Here is a 12,124-nt window from a genome sequence, read left to right on the forward strand (position 1 = left end):
TTTTTCTTTTTGAGACGGAGTCTCGCTCTGTCACCCAGGCTGGAGTGCAGTGGCCGGATCTCAGCTCACTGCAAGCTCTGCCTCCCGGGTTTACGCCATTCTCTTGCCTCAGCCTCCTGAGTAGCTGGGACTACAGGCGCCCGCCACCACGCCCGGCTAGTTTTTTGTATTTTTTAGTAGAGATGGGGTTTCACGGTGTTAGCCAGGATGGTCTCGATCTCCTGACCTCGTGATCCGCCCGTCTGGGCCTCCCAAAGTGCTGGGATTACAGGCTTGAGCCACCGCGCCCGGCCTCCAGGGTCCTTCTTAACACAGTGTTTCAGGCAGCTACCACCACCTTATTGGAAATGGCCTTTGAACTGAAACTCACTTGCTGTCCCTATCATGAGGTACTGATGGTACCTAGCAGACGCCGCAGAAGCACCAGCACCATAATGCATGGGGCACAGGGCTGGAACATTCCTGTTATCCCCTAAACCCACCTCCTGCAAGCCACTCCTGAAGCTCTCTGGGAGCTAGGCTGGGCATTGGGAGCTCTGTATTTTAGTCCCAATTCTACCACAAACACTGAGCAAAGCATAGACTCTCTTTGGGCCTCAGTTTCCCCATCTGGAAAATGAGGCAGAATGAGATAATGCCGACCCCACACTTGGCTTCTCTCTTATGTCTGGCTTCTGCCTGGACACTGGGGCTGGGGCAGGGCAGCCCCAGCCCAGGGAGCTGGCATGACAGGTGGGCACTCACTCTGGCTGGCCGTGTAGATGCTGTCTGCGGCCATGGGGTCTTCCTTCACAGTCTGGGAGCCGGAGGAGAACTCAGGAAGGCAGGGCACGAGGGAGCCCAGCACCAGAACAAAGCACAAGGCTGCCACCTGGTAGCAAAGAGACAGTGGCATCAGATCTGGGCAAGGAGGGGCTGCGGCCCTGACCACCCCACTCCTCCTCTCCCAAACCAACAGGCACAAAAGTCTCAGCGTTTTCCCAAAGAAGTAGCTCCTCCAGCTGACCACTTCCTCCCACACGTGGGGTCTCCCATCCTCTCTGGGGAAGGCAGGGGCCGCTCAGGCCATCCCAGCCCATTGTAGGGGTGTCGCCACAGGCAGTGCTAGAAGTAAGAGGGAAGTGGCCAATGTGGAGTCACCCTATGGTGTAGAGGAATCAGGAAAGGAAGGAATAGGTGCAGGTAGGGCTTGGGACCGGGACGAGGGAGGGGGACACATCAGCATGTCACGTTCTCAGCAGGATTCTGGGGAGTCTGGCTAGCGGGAGGTGCTGAGAGCCAGGGAGCCCACAACCCCTGCCCATAGCCTGGCTCTGCCGCCTGACAGCTCGAGGGTCTTGGAGGGCCGGGGCCTGCTGAGCAAGGCAGCAAGAGGTTGGCCATTTCCAGAAGAAGAGGGAAGAGCGACTGGAAGAGGTCTGAAGCACACCCTTGGAGCCTTCCGGGTTTCCAGGGGTTTCCTCAGCCTTTTCACTGCCATCCATTCCAGAAAGAACATGTCCGTACTTCCCTGAGTCTCCCCAAGCCCTTCCCTGCACAAAGCCTGTGGAAGCCACCTCCTCAAGGAACCTGCTCAGTTGTCCCCTAGCTGGGGCCACTGGAGTCACCTACACACCTACACTGTGTTAACCAGTCGAGGACCGGTGTGAGGCAGAAGGCACCACGGGCTCAGAGAAGGAGGCTGGGGTCAGCTAGAACCAGCCCACCAGGCGCCAGGATGGTGTACCCTGATGATACTGCCCACGATGTTACCGATCCTCAAAGCTCTGCCCAACCCTGGAAAATGCCAGCCTTGGAAAGAACCCTCCTCCTGTGGGCCTGTGGTGGAGGGAGCCACACCTACCATGAGGCAGGTCCCAGTCTGGGTGGCGGCCATCTTGTAAGGTCTGGAGATCTTGTTGGTGACCAGAGTCTGGAGTTTCTGCAGCTGCTGGAGCAGGGTCCTGAGGAGGGCACAGCAGTCAGCTGGCAGGCTTTGACCCCGCAGGCATCTCTGCCTCCTGGAGCTCTCCTAGGGGGCTGGCTCCAGACGTGGCCTCCACGCCAGGTGCCCGTTTCAGCCAAGATAGGAAAGGTCACCTCCTGCGTGGCTCCTCTGCAGAGTGGCCTGGCACCTGGGGCCTGCCTCATGGTGACTGGCTGGGTCACCCTGTGGAAGCTCAGGCCTGCCCTGTGATGCTCCTGGCCAAGGGGGTTGGAGGAGGGAAGGCCTGCCCCCAGCTGCGTGGAGGCCAGCCTTCTTTTGCTTAACTGACACCTGCCACAGGTTCATTGACCTTCCCTCCCTGGCACCCCGAGGACCCTGAGCTGATAAGAAAGAGCTGTTCGGCACAGTGCGTGGTATATAGTGAGTGTCTAGTAAATGGTAGCTATTGTTTTTGTTAGGTTTTTTGTTTTGTTTTGTTTTGTTTTGAGACAGAGTCTCGCTCTGTCGCCCAGGCTGGAGTGCAGTGGTGCGATTGTGACTCACTGCAACCTCTGCCTCCCGGGTTCAAGTGATTCTCCTGCCTTAGCCTTCTGACTAGCTGGGACTACAGGCGTGCACCACCACGCCCAGCTAATTTTTGTATTTTTAGTAGAGACAGGGTTTCGCCAGGCTGGTCTGGAACTCCTGACCTCAGTGATCCATCCGCTTTGGCCTCCCAAAGTGTTGGGATTACAGGTATGGGCCACCGTGCCCAGCCATTTTTTTTTTTTTTTTTTTGAGACGGAGTCTCACTCTGTCGCCCAGGCTGGAGTGCAGTGGCCGGATCTCAGCTCACTGCAAGCTCCGCCTCCCGGGTTTACGCCATTCTCCTGCCTCAGCCTCCCAAGTAGCTGGGACTACAGGCGCCGCCACCTCGCCCGGCTAGTTTTTTGGATTTTTTTTTTTAGTAGAGATGGGGTTTCACCGGGTTAGCCAGGATGGTCTCGATCTCCTGACCTCGTGATCCGCCCGTCTCGGCCTCCCAAAGTGCTGGGATTACAGGCTTGAGCCACCGCGCCCGGCCCATTTTTGTTTTATTGCTGACTTTTTGTTTTATTATCAAGGCACTTCGTTTATTTATAGATTTCCACGTCAGTCTCCTTTACTAACTGTGGCCTCCCTGAGGGTGAGGACTAGGTCCCACTCAGTGTGGAATCTTCTGGGTGCACACAGAACGCGTTCAGTACAGGCTTGGTGGGAAAATGTTTCATCTCTCTCCACCCAACCGGGCACATAGGGGTTGCAGTTCCCACAATGTACAGCAGGTGGCGAAATAGCTCCAAGGGCCTGGACCTACTTTGGGCCAGAAAGGAACCCCAGCCAGAAACAGAGGGGTGGGGTGGGGGGTCAGGTGGGATTCTCCAGGCCAATCAGGGAACAGAGGAGTGGCTGGATCCCGCTGGAGAAGCTGAGGGAGAAGGAAGGAAAGAAGGAAAAAGTCTTGTGTTGAGCACCTGCTGCATACCAAGGCTGTTGTCTAGGTTATTGTAATTAATCCCAGCAAATAATTATTAAAGACCTACCACAGGCTCATGGCTGGGTATTATCAGGAATTTGGAATGAAAATAATGGCGGGGTGTGGTGGCTCACGCCTGTAATTTCAGCACTTTGGGAGGCCGAGGCAGGAGGATTACATGAGGTCAAGAGTTCAAGACCAGCCTGGCCAACATAGCGAAACCCTGTCTCTACTAAAAATACAAAAATTAGCCGGGCGTGGTGGTACATGTCTGTAATCCCAGCTATTTGGGAGGCTGAGGCACGAGAATTGCCTGAACTCAAGAGGTGGAGGTTGCAGTGAGCCGAGATTGTGCCACTGCACTCCAACCTGGGCAACAAAGCAAGCCTCTGTCTCAAATAAATAAATAAATAAATAAATAAATAAATAAATAAAAATAATGGAAGAAGACCAGGTGTGGTGGATCACGCCTATAATCTCAGCACTTTGGGAGCCAAAGCAGGAGGTATGCTTGAGCCCCGGAGCTGGAGACCAGCCTGGGCAACATAGCAAGACCCTGTTGCTACAAAATACTTAAAATTAGCCAGGGATGGTGGTGTGTGCCTGTGGCCCCAGCTACTTAGGAGGCTGAGGGGGTAGGAAGAATCAGGAGTTTGAGGCTGCAGTGAGCTATGATCATCCCACTATGCTCCAGCGTGGGCAACAGAGTGATACCCTATCTCAAGAAAATAAATAAATAAAAATAATGAAAGAAGAATAAAAGCTAACATGAATTGCACATTCCTAAATGCCAAGCATCAGGCTGGGTCCTTTTTTTTTGAGATGAAGTCTCACTCTGACACCCAGGCTGGAATGCAGTGGCGTGATCTCAGCTCACTGTAACCTCTGCCTCCTGGGTTCCAGCGATTCTCCTCCCTCAATCTCCTGAGTAGCTGGGATTACAGGTATGCACCACCACACCTGGCTAATTTTTGTATTTTTAGTAGAGATGGGGTTTCACCATGTTGGCCAGGCTGGTCTTGAATTCCTGGCCTCAAGTGATCTGCATGCCTTGGCCTCCCAAAGTGCTGGGATTACAGGCGTGAGCCACTGTGCCCGACCCTATGAGATAACGTTTCTATCATCCCCATTTAGACGAAGAAACAGGGGCCCAGAGATATTTAACGATTTCTCCAGAGTCACAAAAATGGCAGAGCAGTATAAGAACCCAGAGCTGTGACTTTACGTGGCTGCTACCTGCCAGGCACTGCGCTGCTGTCTCTACACTCCTGTTTCTCAAACTTCATAGTGCATGTGAATCACCCAAGACCTTGTGAATGTGCAGTTTTTAGCTTAGTAAGTCTGGAGAGAGTTCTGATATTCTGTATTTTTGTGTTTTTTTGAGATGGTGTCTGGCCCAGGCTAGAGTGCAGTGGCACAATGTCAGCTCACTGCAACCGCCGCCTCCTGGATTCAAGTGATTCTTCTCCCTCAGCCTCCCGAGTAGCTGGGATTACAGGCACCTGCCACCACGCCCAGCTAATTTTCTCTTTTTAATAGAGATGGGGTTTCACCATGTTGGTCAGTCTGGTCTCGAACTCCTAACCTCAAATAATCCGCCCCCCCTTATCCTCCCAAAGTGTTGAGATTACAGGCGTGAGCCACTGTGCCCGGCCTGCATTTCTAGCAAGCTCCCAGGTGATGCTGATGTTGCCTGTCCCGGGCAACTGGCTTTGAGTAACAGGGATTTACACCAGTGATTCTCAAACTTGAGGGTACAACCTAATTACCTGGAGGGCTTATTAAAACAGGGGGCGCTGGGCCCTACCCCCGGAGCTTCTGATTCAGTAGACCTGGCATGGGGCCAGAGAATAAGCATGTCTAATAATTCCTAGGGGTTGTTGTTGGTCTGAGGACCACAGTTTGAAAACACCTGCTCACTTAAGCAACTCCCCCTGCCCTGCCAGGTGTCTAGCAGGTGAGGAAAAATGGGAACGCAGGCAGTGGCAGGATGTAAGTGGCCCAAGGCTACAGGGTGTGCTTCTGGGGTCCCTGTTATCCTAAACTTAGTTCTCTCTCCTCTCCCCTGTCTCCCAGAGCTATGCAAAGCCAGGCACAGGTTGCAGAGGGGCAGGGGGCCAGGTTGGATGCAGGAGGCACCACCCACCTGTTGGCATTCTCCAGGGTCTCTACCTTCTTCCACAGTTCATTGTTCTCAGATGTAAATGTCTCCACCCTGTAGGGGCCAAGCAGGCACAGGCTTAGGGTCAGCCCCCTCGGCCCTGCCCACCACCATCACACTCCGTGTGCCCCCTGCCTCTGCTGCCCCATGAGGGAGGGCCTGGGGAGGGCAGGTCAGGGTAGGGAGTGGCACATGGATTCCCCACACCTCCCAAGCCCCTTACTTCTTTTCTAGACACTCCACATACTCCTTCTTCTTACGACGGCTCTCCTGGGCCGAGATCTAGAGGGAGAGGCCCGAAAACAAGGGTTAGCTCTGCCACATATCCACTTCCTGGGCCCCCCAATTTCAGAGCTGGCATGCCAGGGGAGCCCACCCACCAAGGAAGCCCTCTGAAGCCCCAGGGTGGCAGGCATTACCTTGTTCTTGATTTTCCTCCGGACTCTCTTTAAGGCCTTCTCCTCGGCTTTGGTGAGGGGGAGTTTTGTGGGGATGGGGTAGCCCTCAGCAATCAGGGTCCGCTTCTCCTCCTCTGTCAGGAGCAGTGGCCCTGATGTCCCCTGTAATTTCTGTAGGAAGTACGACGTGGTAGTTAGGAGCCAGGCAGCCCTGGGTTCAAATTCAAGCTCTGCCATGTGCTATCTATATGACCTGGGCAAGGCACACAACGCTCTGCGCCTCAGTTTCCTCATCTGAAAAGGGGGTGGATCTGGGTGAAATTCAGTAACACGTGTCAGGTGCCAGGGCAGTGCTGAGAGCTCAGGTGTTAGGCTCTTAGTGCATTGTTCGGGAGGGCTTCCTGGATCCCATCCCTGAGACCACACCCTCAAAGCTTACTTGTCCAGGATGCCCCAAATAGCATCTCCATCAGACCCCTCCCTACAATCTTGGCTTGGGAGACTCCACACCCATCCCTAGCTCCATGTTTCCTGGGGATTGTGGACCATCTGGGCACTGCCCCTCACACAGCACTCCTTGGAGGCAGCCTGGGTCATCCCCTGGAGGTCAGGAATGTCAAGTTCTAGTTCTGGCTCTGCAACAGTCTCCTGTTCACCATGAGGCAGGGCGAAAGGATTTGAATTCCCAGCTGGGTGCGGTGGCTCACGCCTGTAATCCCAGCACTTTGGGAGGCTGAGGCGGGCAGATCACGAGGTCAAGAGATCGAGACCAGCTTGGCCAACGTGGTGAAACCCTGTCTCTACTAAAAGTACAAAAATTAGCTGGGCATGGTGGCGTGCACCTGTAGTACCAGCTACTCAGGAGGCTGAGGCAGGAGAATCACTTGAACCCAGGAGATGGAGGTTGCACTCCAGCCTGGTGACACAGCGAGACTCCATCTAAAAAAAAAAAAAAAAAAAAATTAGCCGGAAGCAGTAGCAAGTGCCTGTAATACCAGCTACTTGGGAGGCTGAGACAGGAGAATTGCTTGAACCTGGGAGGCATATGTTGCAGTGAGCCAAGACTGAGTCACTGCCCTCCAGCCTGGGCAACAGAGCGAGACTCAAAAAAAAAAAAAAAAAAAAAGGATTCAAACTCTCATACTCCCAGGTAGGCATCCCTCTGAATTCTGATGAGGGTGGGGATCAGTCTCAGGGCTCCCCAAACCCTCCCCACTGGCCGTGCGCTCAGGTGGATCTATTCAATTCCTCACTTCCAGGATCAGCCCATCCCCAGCTCCTTACGTGAGGGGCAGTGAGGAGTGGGGAGGTGGAGATGGCCGTGGAGGAGCGTGCCATGGGCCTGACAGGGCTGGAGGGGGGCAGAGAGCGGGGACTCTGGGAGCCGTCGCTGTCACTGCCGTGGCTGCTGGGAGGCGTCGGAGGCATCTGCACCAGGTCCTCTGGGAAGAGCAGGGGAAACCGGGTTAGCAACATTGCACACCAGCTTGGACATCATGAGTTCAGCTGAGCATGGGCTTGCACCAGCCCTGACACTGTGGGACATGGACTGCCAGGCCCTTGGCCTCAGCTGTGACATCAGAAGCCCCTCTGCAGTGTCAGAAAGACAGTTGACATCCGGGTAGCCAATTCCTGGGTGCTGCCTCATCTGACACCACAGAGGCCCAGCTCCTTTACAGCTCGGGCGTAGACATCATAGGAGCTGAATTATTGGGAGGTCCTCCCCGATCCCTGACTTCACAGGGTTCAGGGCCTTATCCTCAGCAACTCCAGAAGGTCACTAAGCTCCAGCTCAGCAACCCTAGAAGGTGACTGGGGCCTTTCTCTCATAGGGTCAGGCTGGGCAAGCAGGAGCGATGGCAGCAGTAGATTGGGTAAGAAGAGGACTGGACGAAGGCCGGGTGCAGTGGCTCACGCCTGTAATCCCAGCACTCAGGGAGGCTGAGGCAGGTGGATCATTGAGGTCAGGAGTTTGAGACCAACCTGACCAATATGGCGAAACCCTGTCTCTACTAAAAAATACAAAAATTACCCAGGTGTGGTGGTGGGCACCTATAATCCCAGGTACTCAGGAGGCTGAGACAAGAAAATTGTTTGAACCTGGGATGGGAAGGTTGCAGTGAGCCAAGATCACGCCACTGCACTCCAGCCTGGGTGACAAAGTGAGACTCCATTTCAGAAAAAAAAAAAAAAAAAGAAGAGGACTGGACGAAGAGCGGGCATGGATGGAGGGAGAGTGAGTAGGGCAGGGTGGAGAGGATATTCTGGAGGCGGGGTTGCCAAGAGACAGGGGTGGGCTGAACCAAGGAAGTAGGGATGCTATCTGCCCACGACTGGAGGGGAAGAGCCCTTCCCCTGGACACCTACCCGGTGTCACTTTGAGGAACTGGTTCACCTCCGGAGGCTCTGCTTTGATCACTGGCAGCTGAGTCATCTCTCCTGGAGCCTGAGGAACAGACAAGCCCAGCTCCATTAGCTGCCCCTGGGTCTGTCCCCACCATGCCATCTACCCACCTCCTCCCTAAGGCTGGTGGCCTGCCCTGCACAGTTGGGGAAGTGGCTGGGCTTGGAGTTCTGGGCACAGCTGCAAGGGAATAGAGGCGAGTTCTTGAGCTTAGAGAAGCCAAGTCACACCTAAGAGAAAGGACTGGTGGCCAAGTAGTGTAGCTCAGACCTTAAGCTCAGAGAAGGTGAGCCTCTGAGGGTGGGGCCACCTTCCACATCAACTGTGAAGGCCACACAGGCTTTGGTATGCGGGTTGCCATGAGGACAAGAACAAGAGGTAATGTCTGGAATAGTGTAGCTGTTCAATGGCTGGTAGCAATAGTACAGAAGAAGGAGGCATTAATTGGCTGGGGGCTCCGAGGTCGCTCTCTGAGAAGTCAAAGTCTGAAATGAGTCCCGGGGTATAAATAGAAGTAGAATCCAGACAAAGAAGTTGGAGGCAATGAGAGCTCCAAATGGATTTGAAGCAAGGGCCTGATAGAATCAGATGGACATTTTTAACAAACATGCATTTCTCTTTATTTCTATTCTGACTTGTTGTTCCAGAAAGGACTTCAAGATCATGCATGGCTTTGTACATGTGACTACTGATATGCATGTAAGTGGTGCTCTCTCTGAAGAAGGCATGGTGTTGGGGGCTGGATTTCAGGCCCTGGGCTGCAGCCCCAGAGAGAAGATCATGATATTGTGGGTGGGACGCAGAATCCAGAATGTAGGCTGATGAGTAAGAATCCCAGAAAGTTCAAGTTGGCAGGGACCTTGGAGATTCCTTGGTCTACATCCCAGCTGATGCCTCGAGTGAGAGGGGGCTGTGGTGCAGAGAGCTCACTGTTGACAATGCCAGCTCCTGTGCCTTCTACTAGGGGTTATGGCCTCACCTGTGTGGCCTTCAGGGTCTGGCAGGCCGAATTTGGAAGGCAGGTCAGTTGCTTCTAACTGCATGATTTTGGGCAAATTGCTTAATCCGTTGAGCCTCAGTTTCCCTTTCTGAAGCCTCCTCGCCTCTGGCTGCTGCTGCTGTCACTCCTTTGGCAAGGCCTGAGGAGTCTCAGAACCAGTCTTGGAGACGGTCTCAAAAGATCCTGCATATTTGCCACCAACCCTTGATCCCATGGGTCTGTGGTAGGGCAGAGAGGGGCTGACTTTTCTTGCCTTCCGCCGCCTACAGTTTGAGCAAGTGAGCCATGTGGCCAGCAGGGGGCAGGGCCAGCCACGTTCCCATCTAGGGATTTTAAGATGCTGCTCATCCTGTGGAATCCTAGGGCTAGAGGCACCTTAGGGGGTTCATGAGCCCATTTTACAGAGGAGGACATGCAATGTGCCCAGAACACAAAGGAGGCAACGAGTTGGGACTCAGGCAGGGCCTCGGCTGGGAGCCAGGGGTCTGGGGTTCACATTCCCAGAGGGGTCTTGGGTTTATAGCTGAATGCTGTCATCTACACATTCGTGGAGGTGGGAGTTCAGCCTGAGAGTGTGGGTTAAAAATATTAATCTCATAAATGTAAACAATTGGAATATGGCACACTTTTTTTTTTTTTTTTTTTGTAATTTCCATTTTGGTCTTTCTTTTTTAAAAATCCTGAAGCTTTGAGAAAAGTCATCGGCCTGGGCTGTCTCTACCTCTGAGACCCTGGACTCAGGGTCTACCTCTGGACTGGGCTCCTGATGCCAGCCCTGCCTGGAGCCCTGCAAGTTGTCTTTTTCTGCACAGGTGAGAGCCTTTGTTACTCCAAGGGGGCTGTGGCTTGTGCCCGTTGCAGGATGGTGAAGGGGCAGCCAGTGGAGTCGGCGGAGGCCGGGGCTGGGCTGAGGCTCCCCACCCTCAGCCCTGAGGCTCCTGTCTTCCTGTTCACAGAGCCCCGGGGCACAGGGCTTTGGGCAACTCTTCCCGCAGACCCACCAGCCCTCCTCCCTCCCTCAGCCCCTGCAAACCGTCCCCAGGCTCACCTGGTGGGGGATGGGCAGCCTGGACAAGGGGCTGAGGCCCAGCAGCGGGGTGGTGGCCATGGCGGCCGCGGCAGCCATGGCCGACGGGGCAGCCAGAGGGTCCACGGGCAGCTCCGGGCTCTGCTCCTGCTTCACCATGATGGAGCACAGTTTGTGTCCCAGCGCCCACGCTCCATGCTCCACGTCTAGGGGAAGGGGAAAGGCTCAGGGGACTCCAGGGCAGAGGTCTCAGCCCCCTGCCTGCCCCCCGGGAGCTGCTGTAGGCTGAACTGAAGAGAGCTGTTAGGGTATACCAGGGGCAGGCGGGAAAGAGGGTGGTTGTGAGGTGAGGGGGAGTTGTCTGGGGCCAGAAGAGGTGAGGACATCCTCTTCATTCAGCAGCTTACAGAATGAGCTTGGGCACCAGATTCACACTCCTCTTGATTGGCTGTGTGACCTTAGGCTAGTTGCTTAACCTCTCTGAACCTGCGCTGCTTCATCTGTAAAATGGGGAAAGAACCTAATAGAGAATTCTGAGGCTTAAGTAGTATAATGTACATGAGACACTTAACACTGTGAGTGTTAATACTTAACACTGGTGAGAAGTAAATGTTCAGGTTGGGCACTGTGGCTCACTCCTGTAATCCCAGCACTTTGGGAAGTCAAGACAGGCAGATCGCTTGAGCCCAGGAATTCGTAACCAGCCTGGGAACCATGGCAAAATCCCGTCTCTACAAAAAATACACACACACAAAATTAGCTGGGTGTGGTGGTATGTGCCTATAATCCCAGCTACACAGGAGGCTGAGGTGGGAGAATCACTTGAGCAGCCAGGTGATTGTACTCCAGTTCTTTGTCTGTACTCCAGTTCTTTGAGAGGCCAAGGCAGGCAGATTGCTTGAGTCCAGGAGATCGAGACCAGCCTGGCCAACATGGCAAAACCCCGTTTCAACTAAAAACGCAAAATTAGCTGGGTGTGGTGGTCTATGCCTGTAATCCCAGCTACTCGGGAGGCTGAGGCAGGAGAATCGCTTGAACCCGGGAGGCAGAGGTTGCAGTGAGCTGAGATCGTGCAACTGTACCCCAGCCTGGGCACAGAGTGAGACTCTGTCTCAAAACAACAACAACAACAACAACAAAAACAAACAAAAACAGAGAGAATTGCTTGGGAGGCGGAGGTTGCAGTGAGCCAAGATTGCGCTACTGTACTCCAGCCTAGACAGAGTGAGACTCTGTCTCGGAAAAAAAAAAAAAAAAGAATAAGTGTTCAATAAATACAAGCCAGTGTTAAAATACAACTATTGTTATTTAGTAAACATTTGCTGAGCACTGTGCTAGGTGCTGGGGATATAGGAAGAGTCACAAGCAGTTTAGCAAAGTTGGAATGCAAAGGGGAGTGGAAGATGGGGTCAGAGAGGCTAGTGGAGGTGACTTGGCCTTGGAGGCTGGGTTAGTTCAGATATGTGACTTTATCCTAAAGCAAATGGGGAGCCACTGAAGAGTTTTGCATGTGCTCAAATTTGTAATTGTTTTTAGTTTTTTTTTTTTTTTTTTTTTTTTTTACTGAGATAGGATCTCACTCATTCGCCCAGGCTGGAGTGCAGTGGTGCCATCATGAGTCACTGCAGTCTTGACCTTCCTAGCTCAATTGATTCTCCCGCCTCAGCCTCCTAAGTAACTGGGACTACAGGCGCATGCCATCATGCCCAACT

General features: G+C 53.6%; 1 protein-coding gene across 1 annotated transcript in view; it reads right to left on the bottom strand.

The window, feature by feature from the left end:
* CREB3L1 (cAMP responsive element binding protein 3 like 1) overlaps window positions 1-10,625 on the bottom strand; it is a 14,691-nt gene extending 4,066 nt beyond the window's left edge. The window contains exons 1-8 of the mRNA XM_017858093.1: window positions 10,434-10,625; window positions 8,349-8,427; window positions 7,266-7,423; window positions 6,003-6,152; window positions 5,807-5,865; window positions 5,569-5,637; window positions 1,844-1,943; window positions 745-871 (exon numbers count right to left, since the gene is read on the bottom strand). Coding sequence (XP_017713582.1) covers window positions 745-871; window positions 1,844-1,943; window positions 5,569-5,637; window positions 5,807-5,865; window positions 6,003-6,152; window positions 7,266-7,423; window positions 8,349-8,427; window positions 10,434-10,571 — 880 coding nt within the window. The 5' untranslated portion in view covers window positions 10,572-10,625. The remainder of the gene's footprint in view (window positions 1-744; window positions 872-1,843; window positions 1,944-5,568; window positions 5,638-5,806; window positions 5,866-6,002; window positions 6,153-7,265; window positions 7,424-8,348; window positions 8,428-10,433) is intronic.
* Between the last annotated feature and the right edge of the window lie 1,499 nt (window positions 10,626-12,124).

This window comes from Rhinopithecus bieti, unplaced genomic scaffold, assembly GCF_001698545.2.
Source record: "Rhinopithecus bieti isolate Rb0 unplaced genomic scaffold, ASM169854v2 scaffold_46101, whole genome shotgun sequence".
Classification (NCBI taxonomy): domain Eukaryota; kingdom Metazoa; phylum Chordata; class Mammalia; order Primates; family Cercopithecidae; genus Rhinopithecus; species Rhinopithecus bieti.